The 16641-nt window shown below is 38.9% G+C and overlaps 1 protein-coding gene across 2 annotated transcripts in view; it reads right to left on the bottom strand.

The window, feature by feature from the left end:
- Nucleotides 1-16641, bottom strand: part of KDM3B (lysine demethylase 3B) — a 49371-nt gene that overhangs the window by 32011 nt on the left and 719 nt on the right. The window contains exons 2-8 of one of the 2 annotated variants that reach the window (XM_035338250.1): nt 10215-10349; nt 6326-6493; nt 4827-4940; nt 4249-4354; nt 3177-3301; nt 1786-1854; nt 265-843 (exon numbers count right to left, since the gene is read on the bottom strand). In XM_035338250.1, coding sequence (XP_035194141.1) covers nt 265-843; nt 1786-1854; nt 3177-3301; nt 4249-4354; nt 4827-4940; nt 6326-6370 — 1038 coding nt within the window. In that variant the 5' untranslated portion in view covers nt 6371-6493; nt 10215-10349. The remainder of the gene's footprint in view (nt 1-264; nt 844-1785; nt 1855-3176; nt 3302-4248; nt 4355-4826; nt 4941-6325; nt 6494-10214; nt 10350-16641) is intronic. The other variant, XM_035338249.1, reaches the window with a different exon arrangement.

Here is a 16641-nt window from a genome sequence, read left to right as displayed (position 1 = left end):
ATTCTGAGATTAAGGCTGAAAAGAAGCAGAGTGCTTAAAAGTTCACTAAAAAGTTGTCTCTTACAAGCTCTTTATCAAGTATTTTCTTTTGGATCCTTTCTTAGATCAGATGACAGGTTATTTTCTTTGAAAAGGAGGGATTAATCAGAGAAAAAAGTAGTTCAGCACAGTTCCATGTACACACTTTGTACCAGGAACATGTTGCAAAAGATCTACTGGCAAATATGCATTTTTCTTGAACGTGATGAATCATGAGCTACTCACCTCTCCCTGGGCTTGTGATCGGTTTGTTTTCAATTTGTCCTGTCCAGTAACAGCTGGCAAACTGGTATCAGAGATTCTCACAGTTGTTGGTGTTAAAGCAGTTGTAGTAACTGTGGTTGAAGAAGTCACTGTGCCTTGGCCAACCTGTTCCAGTGATTTTCCTGCCTCTTTACATCCAGATCCAACTAGTAACGCTTGTCCAGCCACAGCAGAAAATGGAGTGAAGGGTAATGCTGTGTCACCACCAACTGGTTCATCTTGGACTACTAGTGTTCGACCATTCTCTTTGGTGTAAGTGGCAAAGCGAATATTGCGATTAATTTGAGGAATGAATGAAGGCAACTGCTTGGCCCTTGGATCCAGTCCTGTTTCACTATTGGAGCCTCCTTTCCAATGACCTCTGCTTGCCTCACCTCCATCACTGCCATTGCTATCCACCTCACCCTTCTCCTTTAGCTTCTTTGTTGCAGGATCACACCCAGAATCTGAAGCATTTTTTCTCCTCCGTCCATCTTTTCCCTCCAAACTTTCTTTCTTCTTTTTCCCTTTAGACAATTTAGCTGCTTTAAGGCCCCCTCCCTACAGCAGACAAAACCATAAAAATTACTAAACAGAACAAACAAATCTACATGTTCAAAAGACCATTTTCTCTGTTAGAATGAGGAATAATTATGCTACTCTAGGCTTAGAAACATTTCTTTTAAACAGATCTAAACGATATGACATGAACACAGAACACAAGCATGAACAGTCTTCTGTCTTTTTGTTTTGTTTTTGCTTTCATTTGCTATTTTTTTTAAACTAGGATAGGATCTACATAGTAAATTTTTTAGCTGAGCTATTTTACTGCAGCACATACTGTATCATAGCAGATTTTGGGGAACACAAAACATGGCCAACATAATTCTTGCTAACGTATGAAAGATATTTGTGCACTAACCTATGCAACAAGTCTAATCCTGATGGTTCTCTTCAGGGGCAAACATCTTGTTCACTACCTGAAGCCTGTAATTTTTAACTGCAGGATATAACATGGCCTTTAGACTAATGTAAAAACAGAAAACAGGTCCAGAAGTTATCATGTAATCTCTCAACTGAAGCAATGAAATGCCATGAGCATAGAAGTCTGCTTCAGAGAGGCCAGATGATATATTTTAGAAATGCCTAACATGGCCTGTGGAAAAGCAAAGGGTGATCCTGTTAAATAAAGGCACTGAGCACAGACATTCTTTATTAGAGAACTACCCCTTAAAATGGAACACAACCACCCCGATTACTGAACTTCTTCAATACCCATGCTGAACTTCATAAAACAGGACTAAACTAAAAGAAAACAGATTGTTTAAAGGAAGGTATGACCATTTCTCAGAGAGGTAAAGTTTTCCTCCTTCAGTTGCATTACCAAAAGCCCGAAGTGAACACAACATCAGTATTCAGTTGTTCCTAAGTTTTAGATGTTTTATATCTAGATTGTTACCAAGTTTCATACTGTATATAACAAGATCTGAACTGCCGCAGTACCTCACTTGGAGAAGAGTTATCCATCACCACATGAATCAGTCGAGGATCCACTGACTTTATTTCACCACTCTAATTTTTATGCAGATTGATATTGAGGAGGTAGGAGAAACAAGAGAAGAGGTTAGTTTTTAGTCCAGAGCATACAATATCAACATAAGAGACGTTAAACTCTCTGCAGCCCATCTCTCATCTGCCGTTTTTTTTTTCAATTTTCTTACAAACACTACAACCTTTCAGTTTACCTTCTATCCTTCTGCTCCTTTTCTAATCAATAAAACTTTCAGATTTGATTCCTATTATTGTTTTCTTATATATTTGTTCTACTGAGCAACTCTATTTGCAACTGTCATTGCATTAAGCACATCTCTCCGAATCCATTTTAGTAATGTTCTAGTATTCTGCACCTTCACTCTGCTAGATGTAGAAAAAACTACTAGAAGGAAACACCTCAGTTTATGCCAACAATTCCCATCGGTATCTCCCCAGAATGAGCAATGACTACCCAATCTTTGTAGCTGTGCATGAAGGTTACCTTTCTAACTGTCAGTAGATACACAATAAACTGGCTTCTTTCCTGGCATGCATCTGTTGAAAGCATATACTCCACAATTTCCATGTGTCTCCAAAGTACCAGAATTATTAACCACGTGTGGTATGCTTTTTCCTGTGCATTAGCAATAGATCTAGTACTCAGAGGGCAAGATTACTGCATATGCATAAAGATTCAGTGCATTTGTCCTGCATGTATTTTATTGCATATGGAAAAGGCTACAGGGGAAAAGAACGCTGCTGTTGTCATTGCCACACAGACACACAGACCTGTTCCTAGTTACTCCTGAAAAAGGAAGCCACTAGGAGCAAGCTGCTGGTAAGGCTGAGAAACCTGTCAGACTCCAGAACCACATAAAGCAAACCAAATACTGATTGTAACAGGACAAACAGCCAAAACTAAACTACACCAATCAAATCTGTTTAGACTAAGGCTTCATCTTCTATGATGCACCTCCTTCAAACTACTTCTGCAACCCATCAGATACAAGTTGAGACATGGAATAGAAAAATCACAGCATTACAGACCCAGAAAAGAGCTTTCTCTACAACGAGAAGCTCTCATTTTTTTTCAATAGTCAGTATTTTTTCACATAGAGCTCATTTCCAAAGGAGTTCTTACAGATTCTTTTATATAAGTGGGCTGTGTATCATCATTTATTGGGAGAAATCATCATAACAGAAAAAAATCCATAAAGCCCACACAATAAAACACACACACACAATAAAAACAACCAAATAGCCAAGAACCAAAAGTTCAAGTTTTGGTGAAGCTGTCATTCTCCATGAAACACTGATAAATAGTATTTTAGAACTCTCAAAGCAGTGCTTAATATTTTTACCTCAGTAACGGACACTTCCATAAGACGAGTTATTGGGTCTTGATGGCTCACAACACCACAGAGCCAGCTATTCTCATCCTCTGGTTGGTAAACCTTAACTCTTTGGCCTTGGATGCTGTAAGGAACTGGAAAAGAAGCACTCTGAGTACACCTTCCAGACAAGCTTAGTGTCATACAAGGATCATATGTGCACAGAAGTGCCAGCTTTCAAGTGGAACAAAATTAAAATGCTAGGGCTTCTGCTATACATTTTGCATAAGCAACTCATTCTACTCTAAGATGTCAATAAGCCCTCATAGCTCTAAGTCCAAGTTACTGTAAAGGCAAAATTCATTCAGTTTATATACTTTATTAAACCAACAGACACCAAATCCTCATTATGTTCCCGTTCAAACATAATACAGTGGCCTACCTCTAAGGTGAACACCTAACCTGAGAACCCAAATTCTGGATAGGAAAATTATTTTAGTACTTGAATTAGAAGATCCCAATGGATAACCAAAAGCTACAATCAGGCTTAAATCCTAATACGCAATCCAGATAACAACTAGGGTATTAACACTGTGCTGAATAGCCTTGGTCACACAGTATTTGCAACTTTAATGATTCATATATGAATTTAAAAAATGAAGGAATTTGATGTAACAAAGCGAAAATTTCTCTGGTCCAAAAAAGTCAACAATTACAGAGCAACTTCATTTCTAAATTTCCAGAATTATAGAACAGAATCATATAACAGCACCAAAACTTTAAGAACTCAAAACAAGGAAGATCAAAAATCAAGAAAGTTGTAAATACACGGACATTATCAATAGTATGATATCCTACTTTAACCAGATCTTCAGTGATCATACACAGCAGGTATTTCCAGTTGTATCTCAGCAGTGTATTTACCGGCATTCATCTCAAAATAATGCTTCTTTGTAAAGAGCTTGCGCAAAAGAACACAGAAAACCAATCTTCCAAACTAACAGTAACAGATACTATTACTATTCCCCTTCACAAATTCCAGAATAACGTAAGTGTTCCCTGACAGTCAAAGTAGTTCTGAGAAAGAAAAACACATTATTACCTCTACTAAGTATCTCCTGAAGTTTCTGGTCACTGAGCAATGCATTAACAGATTCCCTTAGTGAAGGCTGTTCCTGCAGAATCTGATTCTGACTCTCTGTTCCCATCTGCCAACAAACAGTTTTAATATAAAAGTAAAGTGCTTTAAGGTAAAAGAGGCATGAGTTTGAGGGAGAGCTTTTCTTGGACTGATTTCAGACATTAAATAAAATAAACACAAGAGTAAAATTCAGAAGAAACATTGCTGAACATGCCAGGAAAAAAAAAAAAAAAAGGACTAACTATGGAAAAGCTGTTGTGAAACTTCCATTGCAATTATCTACACAATGCTTAACAGACAGCTCTCCAATTGACCAAGATAGGCAGGAACCCGGACTTTTAGAATGCATATGAGGTTAATAAAAGTACCTGGAAAAGCAGAAAAAGAAAACCAAAGACATGATAGGGCAGCGAGTGGAGGAGGACAAGAATATGGAAGAGGAACAGTACAGATTTATTTTTTTTTTAAAAAAAAAAAAAAGGGATCGTCACACAGAGCATAATGTTAAATTTGCACTAATCTGAACACAGTTCAAATACCTGAAACAAACGTAATCCACTGGCATCAGACAGGAAACGTAAGTGTCTGTCCAGAAGATACTCCACTGGGACCACAGAGCCTAAACCTAGCTTATCCACTAGAGGAGTGAAGGTCTGTGGTAAACAACAGAAAATGAAGATTATACAAATGACTGAGCACACATATAGACCAAGAGCAGTTGTTTTCATATGCTATTTAAATATCAAAAAATAAAAGTTTCATTTCTCAACCTGCACTTCCTAGTACCTGAGTTTTAATGCAAATCATTACTCATTATGTTTAAGCAAATAATTCTTGCAAGTGTGTCATATAACATACAATTGCAGAAAATTGGCTCCACATCTTCATTAGAACTTAAAGCAGAACTGAAAACGTGTTTTGTAGTATTTGATTTTTCATAGGTAAGCACCTTCTGATGCTCAGGTTAAAAAAAAATACTTGGGTTAACACTTCAAACTATGCTATATATTTCTGGTATAGCCTTCTGAAAGGAGTGTTTTAATTTCTGCACAGAAGTTAAGTGCAAGTACTTCGTAGGCATGTTAGTGAATGGGAGCATTTCTTGCTACTGTTCTGGGCAAAGATGAAGTTCATACTAGGTGCGCTATGGATAGTACAAACTGTAGAACATATTACTAATGGAAGAATATCTAGCAGAATCAGAATGATAACATTACAATATAACTTGCTGATGGAAGATGAAGATGCCAACCACTGGAGTCCTTGAAATGTGTAATCTGTCTCACACTTACACTCAAATGATCATGTGTTAAAATCACGTATGACATTTGTGCCTTAACAGATCAAATTTGTTCACGCTCTACTCTCCTGTACATGACAGTATGAGTATCAAATGCAGTGCACATTTATTCTCCCATTGAAAGGAAAAACTCACCTATAGGAAAAACACTGTCTACAGAACCTCTACTGTAAAGGTCTGGCTTTCTTCTGACTTCAGACAACTGCAGTAAAAAAAACCCTCAGAGCAAGATGCAGTGCTGATCTTGTTGCTTTGAGCTCAAGTGTCTGTTTAAAACAACAAGTTCAGATTCTACCAAGTCACAAGGTCCTTGATTGGCAAACACATTTCAATGGGCCCACACCCTATTAAAAAGCAGAGAGCAGGATCTCAAGCAGAGATCCAAAGTCTTATTCTCACAATTTAAAAAATCCTGTCACACTCAAAGTTCTAAAATAGGGAAAAATAATCTTTGATGGATTTAATACATTTCTTTGGACACACTGGTAAGAGATACTTCACTTCTGTGAGGTAACAGCATTCAATTTCTGGGGCATGAACTAGAAGCAAGTGCCTCTCAGCTGCTTTTCCAAAGGCACTAAAACTCCCAGTTACCTTCTCTCCTATTTAACATTCAAAAAACCTGTCTCCATGCAATTTTTGGTACCTTCAGAGTGGTGTACTATTCAAGCCTTGCGTTTCATGGTACTGCCCATGCAAATCTCTGAGGATACAAGAATTTCTTGGTCAAATACTCACCAGTGCAGGCCATTGTGTAGGTGAGACTCGAGTCCCCTGAAGCATAACTGGATCGTTTCGAGGTGCCCAAACCAATGATCCTTCCAGCAACAACACTATAACTTCTTCAGCATGAACTTTCACCCAGGCATGTTGCTTCCAGTTACAGCCATCAAATTCCACAAAGATCTGATTAAAAAAAAAAAAAAAGTAATTTAGCCCTTTTCAGACAGAGTAGAAAAAATCAAATTTTTACAATCCCTATTGATGAGAATACAGCAGCTTTAGTCAGAAAAATTGGGATTAGTATTTTAACGATAACACTGAGAACCATCACATCTACATAACTATCATATTTCAAAATAAACTGGACTAGAATTCACAGCAATTACTAAACTATGACAAATTATTTATTCCCCAAACACACACTACTGGTTCCAAATGCTGCATTTCTCCACACAAAACTAAAGATCTGAAACTTATTTATCCCAAAATACAACTGATGACCCAAAGCAAGCCTCTTGTACATTGGGATTGCTATAGAATTTTCAGACTCCTATTTGGAATTTCAACAGATGGCCTGTATCAGTACAGACAGCTTTTTAAGTGACATTTACCAAATCAAATCCTTCAGACAGGAAAGCCTGTGTTTATGAAAATCACTCTCTATCAGAAGTTTTGTGTCACTTTGAGCGTTAAGCTTCCTGAACCAAACGCAAGTATTTCTGACGGCGTCTAGAAATACTTACTAGATTTTTAATGACATTATAAGTACAACATAAATTGCACTACAATTCTAAATCACTGTTCTCAGATACCATCCTAATTTTTCCCTGTCACAAATCCATACACAATTACACCACAAGAATGCTACGAACAGGAACAAGTTACAAGTCTCATTCCATGCCCTAACAATTAGTGCTATTAAATGTTAAAATTAAATTGCATTCCAATCTTTCAGATACAGAACTTACATACTACGTGCATATAACCAAAAATAAGTCAGGTGAACAGAAATAAATTCCTAATCAGTTAAGAAAGACCTTAATCTGAATAGTCAAAACAGGGTTTTGTAATAATTGCAAGATCATTGAGGATAACAGACCACTCTCTGCTTTACCAGTAATCCTTCCTCCAGACTAAAAATCTGTCCAGCAAGAAAGGGAAAAAAACATGAAGCAGCTTTCCTGATGAATTCTTGATCTCCATTACTTCCTAAACTGCCCTGCAGAGAAAGACAACTGTGTTTTTCCAGATATCCTTCCTCAAATTCAACAAGTTTCAGCAATAAAGACAGCTTGACTGAACATCTTTTTCTGTTTCTGGGCCTGTACCCTTCTTAATAATATATCTGTGCTATTACAGCAGTAAAATATGACATTAAAAAGGACTATCATGTTAAGAGTAGAAAGCGGAATTGCTTGTTTGTACGTACGATATTAGTCAGGTAATCATCCTATGATTCTCCTGTGTTATATGAAAGAGGTGGCCAAAATGAACTTTGGAATGATGCTAGCTAGATGCTAGAAAAATACGTCTTTTCTTAAGATACTTAAGGATTTGATGAAAAGGAATAGAGATTTTATAAACAACTACACAGAAAAAACACTTCTTGCTAGCAAAACCCCTTAAAGTAGTTGGCAAGGAGTAATAAAGTCAGCCAAATTCAAACAAGCAGTAGAGCAAAGCTTACTGCCCTGTCCCAAAGAAATAAGGATAGCTATTAATTTATTACTTTATACAAGACTTGAGTCAACTTATCTTGTGAGACACATGAAATCAGACTACATGTAAATTTCTTCCAGTCTTAAACTATGAGACACTTCACATTTCTATGAATCATTACGAATTGATAAATTGGAAAAGCTCTACTTTTAGCTCCAAATTTAACAAGTTACTCCTTGGTTTAAAACACAAAACAATACAGAACAAAAATTCAGCACAACCCTAGAAAAAATAGTATTTGATGAACTTCAAGATGGGCGTTCCACATTTCTTTAGGATGCTTACTAAAAATTGTGAGAAATACTTCAACTGTCAGCAGTAGCAATGCTTCTGTTACTTAACTCAGAAAACAGACTTTGCATTTTTTGTTGTTGTTGGTTTTTTTTTTGAAACCTCAGATCCAGAATCTGGGTCAAAAAGAGAGCAAAGTCTTACAACATTGTAATATTAAGCTCATCTCTCTTCCTTGCAAAGCAGAAATCATGGCAAGTTTGTTTTACACTCTCTATGTCCAATACCCAGTTTTCTTCCACTTTGGTATACAAGAAGCAATAAATATTTATACATATTTATACAAGAAGGAATACATATTGTATATATTATATATATATATATATACACACACACACACACAGCCTGACAAACTTTGATTTACAAACACCAAAGGAAGGCATTATTAATTCTAAAACAATACCACGTAGAGTATTTTCCTCAACACAGATACGGAGAGCAGCTGTTCCAATCCAATGCAACACCACACCATCATATTAGGAAAAATTATGCCAGTAGTTTCCAAAAGATCACACCAAAGGACTGCAAGCCTCAAGACAAACAGCTACCCTGTTTCCAGAATCTACAATAGAAACTGCTTTCTGCGTACTGGATATGCAAGAAGCAGATGCTGACTTGCAGAGCACACTGCACAAACATTACTTTGTACGGCTACAGAATATAACTACAGCATATTCTTCAACTGATGCCTCATACACCCAGTGGGTATGAGAAAACCACTAAGGGAATCCTGAAAGATAAGCATAAAGCAAGGACAGATTAGACAGACTCGAGAGTGAATAACAAATATTTTCTTTTGATGTGTAAAGTGGTAAACAGCAATACTCTACCTTTGTTGTGAAACTCAGAAGCTTTAAGCAAAGCTGTTGCATTATAGATGAAAAAAAAAAAAAAAAAAAAGAGGTTCTCAGTTAAATTTGAAAACACTCTAGTTTTGAGTCAAAAGGGAAATGTCTGCATGCTAAAGCCCTGGAAACCCTGAAATAAATTACTTCTACAATATAGCAATGGCCTTGCAATTTGTGGGGTCACATATACTACCACCTACAGACCCTTCCATGTTTGCTCACAACTAGTTCAGATAATCCACTAATAACAACAGCAACTGTGCTTTTCTAACACCAAAACTTTTGAACAGTGTTATCGATGTTATCAACACGACATGCAATTAGTGCCGGTATGTCTGTATTGCATAAAAGAAAAAAATGATGCTGCTTAGACAAAATGTGACTGCAAGATTTCCCAAGTTCTCCTATATCAAAAAATGCCTTCCTTAAGCAATATCTAATTACGAAGAATAACAATTTTAGTTTTTTTTTTTTTTTAATCTACAAAAAGTGTTATTGCAACTCAAAAAAACAGAGGGTACACAACCACCTGTAATTCTCCTAGCTTCCTCCTCTTTTATTTATTTGCCTGTCCGTCCCAAGAAACGTGATGCTAGAAAGCAGAGCTGTTGCTCTGCTTTATTTGATATACAAAGACAGCCTGAAGTGTTTGTCTAGAAGGCACAGTTTTGTGTAGCTGTTACACTAACACTCAGATCTTAATACACTCTAGAGAACTATAGCCTGGTTCAAATAGAATTTTTCCCCAAATTTTCTAACACCAGTTCCACTACAAAAGTTGTAACAAAACAAAAGACGTAGTATAGATAGGACACAGTTACTGGTCTTTTTAATCACGTGACACAGGCTTCAAACAGGATTTCTGATAGAACTACTGGAGTTTATTGCATTATAATTTGCACAAAGAACTAATGTAGATGCTATCTATGAAAAACATAAGAAAAACTTTACATTTTAGGGTTTTATATACTTAGGAAAAAAAAAAAAAAAAAGAGGAAAAAAAATCCAAGTTCAAAAATATCCCTTAAAATGGTCTTAAATTTTACCTAGTTTTGAAAGGAAGGGTGGTCCATCAGTTGTTAGAGAGTAGCCAGAGACCCAGGTTCAATTCCCTGCTCCATCAGAGGCATCCTGCATGACCTTGGTCAAGCCATTTATTCTCACTGGCTGAGTTTCCCCATCTGTAAATTGGAATAATAGTACTTATGCCCAGAAAGGAGGCACTGGTAGGAATCTATTGCAGACTACCAAATCAAACTGGGTAACAGGTAACAGGTTTGTCTGTGACCTCTTACTCATTAAGATGTAGAAAGAAAAGAACTCCATTGTCAACAAGTAGGAGGGGAAATAAGAAGGTAGATATAGATACTGAGATTTCAACTTGCAAGACATCTGAGATCTCATGCAGCTAGTACCACCATTAGTTAGATCTAAAAAAATAAACTACAGCTGTATTCTAATAACTAATGCATCCAAAGTATTATTTTGGAATCCATTATGGCAGACAACAATGAAGTTTACATCTATGACCAAAAAAACTTTGAAGCATGATTACTGAATTTTTCTTACAAGCAAAGAAGAAAAAAATCTACCTGAAATATATATTTGCTATGTGTTTTTAGAATGGCTGATTCTCAAAACTAGGAAAATTAGGGAAAAAATCAAGGAGAAAAATCCACCTTTGAAATAATTTATATTGAGCCAGATAACAAATGGATTTGAACGTATGGCCAAAAACCCCACAGTTACTACAGGGAACAATTATGCTTAAAGGCTGATACTGATTAATAATTATCACAAAATAGTCAAGGTTGGAAGGGACCTCTGGAGGTCATCTTGTCCAGCCCCCTGCTCAGGCAGAGATATCCAGAGCCAGTTTCCCAGGTCCATGTCCACAAAACTGAGCATCTCCAAAGAGGGAGACTCAACCACCTCTCTGGGTAACCTCTGCCAAAGTCTGATCACCCTCACAGTGGAAAACTGCTTCCTGATGTACAGACAGAGCCTCCTGTGTTCCAGTTTGTGCTCATGGCCTCTTGTCCTGGCACTGGGCACCACTGAAAAGAGCCTCTGTTCTTACTGTATCCTCCCTTCAGGTAGTTATGTACATTCGTAAGATTCCCCCATGCCTTCTCTTCTCCAGGCTGATGAGTATCATCCCATGGTACTATACCAAGCAAACCCCTGAAGAGGCCAAAGTCTGCTCTCCCAAAGTCCAGGGCTGTGTGAGCTAGCTATTCACCCTTTTAACTACCCTACAGATCTTGAACTCCTGCATTTCATGGTCACTGCAGCCAAGGCTGCCACTGACCTGTATATTCCCAACAAACCCTGCATTATTGGCAAGAACAAGGCTCAGCAGAGCACCTCTGCTCATTGGCTTCTCTACTGCTTGGAGAAGGAAGATAGCATCAATGCATTCCAGGAACCTTCTGAATTGCTGATGTCCTGCTGTGTTGTCCCTCCAACAGGTCTCAGGGTGATTTAAGTTCTCCAGGAGAACCAGGGCCTGCAAACGGGAGGCTGCTTCTATCTGCCGCTAGAGGGCTTCATCTTCTTGTTCTACCTGGCCAGGTGGCCTGGAGCAGACCCCCAAGGTATTGTCACCTAACCCTGTCTTCCCTTTAATCCTAACCCACATACATTCAAAACCTGAAGGAAAACTATGCAACGAAACTTTCCCATCTTTCTGTTTTACAAAAGGAGCATCACACTCTAGTATAGGAAAGACACAAAAAAGGGACTCCTGGCAGCAAGTATTGACAACACATGGCAGTCACTACCGAGCAGCACTACCTCACAAAAGCATCACCAGCTAGTTAATCAATGATAACAAGAGGTAAGTAGTAAGACTTTTTCCCAACTACAAGTAAGTACAATAAAAACGGTTTCAAAAGAAAACATACATACAAACTACAGAAGAAAGTAATCCTGCCACTGATAGAAAAGTCCAATGCCTTGATTAGATAGGGCATCTAATCAAAAGGAAGTAGCACAAACTATTAGATGGAGACAACGATGGTCTGAAAGTGAAAGCATGAAGCATCATGCAACTGAAGTCACAAGCACAACGACCTTGAAGCAATAACTATGCAGAGGTAAAACGGAATTTTGTTTGGATTCTTTAATCAGCAGTTGAAACTGGAAGCATTAAGCATCAACTGTAGAAAGTACTCTGACACTATTAAAAGAAGTTACTGTATAACCAAGCACATTTTATGACCATTTTAAAAGACTATTCAAGGACCAAACAGAAAAGGATACACAAACTTACACTGCACTTGCTAAGTCTTATTGGAAAAACATTTCTCCAAATGTTTCCATAAGAACGTGACATGGCTGCACATGTGTGCTGGGCTGGGGTAGTTAACTTTCTTCACGGTAGATGGTATGGTGCTGCATTTTGGATTTGTGATGAAAACAGCACTGACAAAAACACCAGTGTGTTAGTTGCTGCAGAGCAGTGCTTAGACAGAGTCAAGGACTTTTCAGCTTCTCGTGCTGCCCTGACAGTGAGGAGGCTGAGGGTGCACAAGAAGCTGGGAAGAGAGACAGCCAGGACAGCTGAGATCCAGACTGACCAAAGGGATATCCCATACCACATGGCATTGTGCATAGCAATAAAAGCTGGGTGGAAAACATAGGAGAAGGGAGGATATTTAGTGTTACGGCATTTGTCTTCTCAAGCAATCAGTACGCATGATGAAGTCATGCCTTCCTGGAAGTGGTGGCTAAACACTGGCCTGCCACTGGAAGTGGTGAATTAATTCCTTATTTTGCTTTACTTGTACATGCAGCTTTGCTCTACCAATTACACCATCTTTATTTCAACCCAATAGTTCTTGCAATTTTACCTTTCCTATTCTCTTCCCTATCCAACTGGTAGGGAATAAGTGACTTGCATAAGTTACAACTGCAGAGGCATTCCACCCCCCTTGTCACATCCCTGCTCTATGCATTTCACTGTAAATGAGTAGTTACAGAATCCCTCATGACACTTGATTCTTGAGAAAAACAGTCAGTGGAGACAAAAAAAAGACACTGTTCATCAGATGAATGCAGATTTTCCCATGCTGATGTCTATCTTTCACATCTTGGAAGACAGAAAGGCCATCAGAAGAAAATGTGGCATAAAAAGCATTCATAATACTTTGTACTTCGGCCACCAAGGAAGTATCCAAGAGTGAGTGGAAAAAATGTACATCCGCTGCTTTGCTGTCAGCTCTCCTTCAAAGAGCAGTATTTTACTTGCAAAGTGGGTAAAAATTTATTTAAAAAAATAAAAATCAATGTCCTGTTGGTCTAGCTACAACTGTCTTCCATCAAGAAGCATTAAAGATATGCCCTACCTACTGGTCTGAACAATGTCCACCCAGCCCAGCATTCTGCTTTCAACTGCGGCAATATGAGACAGTGAATGAGACAAAGACGGGAACACCTTCCATGGTCTATTGCCCTCATATACCCTTCTAACATACAAAGTCACGCAAGTAACTTGCTGACAGAATGATCACTGCAGGACAGAAGAAAGTGAAACTGACTAGAGTGGCATAGAAAGCAATTGATATCACATAATCCCAGCTTGTTGTGAACCTTCCTGCCACTTTCATGGTCTCCCAGCTTCAGCTCCCCATATGCAAACTCTTCCTTCCAGATTTATTGCAACCTGAATGCCTTTACAAGCTCCCTATTCAGTCCCAATCAGGTAACACGAAAATTCTGCAGCAGACATGTACCTGCAGACACCCTACCCCATATGGGCAGTATATGTACTTTTTAGCCACATTCTTCCCTGCTGCCAAGATGATTTTCAAGTAGCATCCCAAAACTGCTTGAGGGCACAGATCTAAATCCAGTCCTGTAGAGTCACAGTATTTTTCATCTACAGTCTAGAGGATGCATAAAGTGACCTAGAGAGATTAGTTGAAATACCCTGATATCTATGGTTAACTCAAATATTTCTGATACTTGCAAAGTAAATTGAGCTTATTCCGCAATTCAGGTAATTCCTAAATATCAGCTTTATTCCATGAAATTGCTTATGAAGAAGACACCACAAAAAACATGTGGTAATCTAAATTAATTCTGCTTTTCCAAAATTAAAAGACTATTTTAGCAGCTTTCTGAAACACTCTAAACGTTATACTTTTTGCCTATTCTCTGGTTCCCTGTCTTAGAAAGGCATAGATATAAAACTGTTTTATATTTCTTAAAAGCCAACAAGAGACTACGGGCTATTAAGTGAAACTACCGTTACAGAACACCACAAGAAAACACAGACTTAAGTAACTCAGAGTAGAATACATTTTATCCTAGCTTTCTTCAGACCTCATCCACATTATTACTTTATCTTAGAACAGTAATTCCTGAAGTGTGGTTGACTGCCTGGTGCCAAACCCTCACTTCTGGCTGAATGAATTACAAAAACACAACTTTTCTGATAGTACATCTTAATAGAATAGTTCAGTTGGAAGGGAGCTTCATAGATGATCTAATCCAACTGCTTGACCACTTCAGAGCCAACCAAAAGTTAAAGCATGTTACTGAGGGCATTATCCAAACACCTCTTGAACGCTGACAGGCAAGAGGCATGAGGTACCTCTCTAGGAAGCCTATTCCAGTGTTTGACCACCCTTACAATAAAGGAATTCTTTCTAATGTCCAGTCTGAGCCTCTTCTGGTGCAGCTATTCCAATGCATGTTCTGTCACTGGTGACAAGGGACAGGAGACCGGCACCTCCCTCTGCACTTTCCCTCTCCAGGAAGTTGTAGAGAACAGTGAGGTTACTTCTTAGCCTCCTCTTCTTCAGACTGGACAACCCAGGTATCCTCAGCCTCTCCTCGCAGGACATGCCTCCCAGCCCTTGTACCAATTATTGTCAAAGTGGTGTTCATTCTGTATGGAAGGTTCCATGACAACACTAAATATTCCACATTACAGAACTATGAAAAATCCACCTGAAGTATTTTACTCAGTTCACATTTAAGAGTTCTTTCACTGCCTTGGAGAATACAGTGTTTAGAGACAGCTGCATCACTGAAACAGTGCTAACTGAAAAATTACTGATGAGAGGAACTAGGTTAGGAACAGCAGTACTAAATGAAAGTTATGAATTTACACACACACACACAGAAAGCAAACTACTTCCTACACTACCAAGCAGAGAAGTTGATTTTTCTTTTGTCAAAACAGTCTAACAGATGTCACGTGGTTGAACAGCATTGACTAACCAGGAAATAAGGGAATACTTTTTGTTGGGCAGAGATCCATCAAAACAAACAAACAACCAAACCAAACAAACAAACACCCCACACACTCCACCAGTCCTTCCACCAAAACAGTAGTAAGTTTGTAAATCAGGAATAGAAAAAATTCATTACATCATAGTCATATTTGAGTCAGATGGGACCATAGTGCAAAATTACTGACTGATACATGTCAGATGCAGTCTTCTACAAGAGTAGCTCCTCAGATCAGGTCTTAGCCCCAGTGTATTTCCACGCTTCAGATGGAGTCTCCCACACATCTCGTAATTTACTTTTAAAGATCCCCTCTTCTGAACTTTTTTTTTCCCTCCTTTCTCCTCTTTAGACAAAGAAGGCATCAGCTAGAGTGCATCACCACAATTCTCAGCCACAGCTGGGGGGTGCCAGGCCAGGTCACCAGGAATTTCAAAGCTAAAACCAGCATGCTACTTCTTACTCAAAGCTTTCGTTGTCTGTTCTAACCCGATCTCTGCTAAAAAGGCATGGTCTTTCCCAGTTTCATTCTTATATGAACTAAGGCACCTTTAGATAAGAGAGAGAAAGAGACTCTTGTCCTAAAACCAGGGCTAAGAAAGCAACGTCATTTTAAGAAGGCAAGAAAACTTCTCAGTGTTGGAACTCTGCAAAGAAACCCAAAAAACTTGTTGCGACAACAACAAAATTAAACTAATCATAAAGACAGCTGACAAAACTCTCCACAAACACAACTGCATTCCCATACTATGGGTCATTTTAAAAGCCAAAGTTCTCAGACACCTCCAGAGCACGTCTTCACTCCCAATGAATACTTGGGGAACTGGCACACACAAAGAGAAACAGCACAGATGTCTTTTGAGAACTCTTTTGCAAATCTTCGAGTTTCACTGAGCTTATTAGAAATAAGCAAAATGAAACCAAGAAAAGCGTTTAAACACATAACACGAAGCACAAATCGCTACCGTTGAAAACAGAAACGAAGACAATAAAGCCGCTAAGCCCAGCTCGGAGCGGAATCTCTAGACACGGGGCATCACCGACGCTGCTCGAAACCGTTAACAGCCTCCCAGAAAACCGCATCCAGAAGCCGCGCGCACACACGGCAGTGTCACGCCGCACCAGCGCGCACCCCCCGGCTGCGGCCGCCCCCCACCCCGCAGCTCCGCGCCCCGGCGGCTCGCGGGGCCGTCCCGGCGGCGCGCTCGCCGCAGGCCGGGCCCGCCGCTCCCC

Source organism: Oxyura jamaicensis, chromosome 13 (genome assembly GCF_011077185.1).
Source record: "Oxyura jamaicensis isolate SHBP4307 breed ruddy duck chromosome 13, BPBGC_Ojam_1.0, whole genome shotgun sequence".
Classification (NCBI taxonomy): domain Eukaryota; kingdom Metazoa; phylum Chordata; class Aves; order Anseriformes; family Anatidae; genus Oxyura; species Oxyura jamaicensis.
This window is presented reverse-complemented; position numbering and strand designations above follow the sequence as displayed.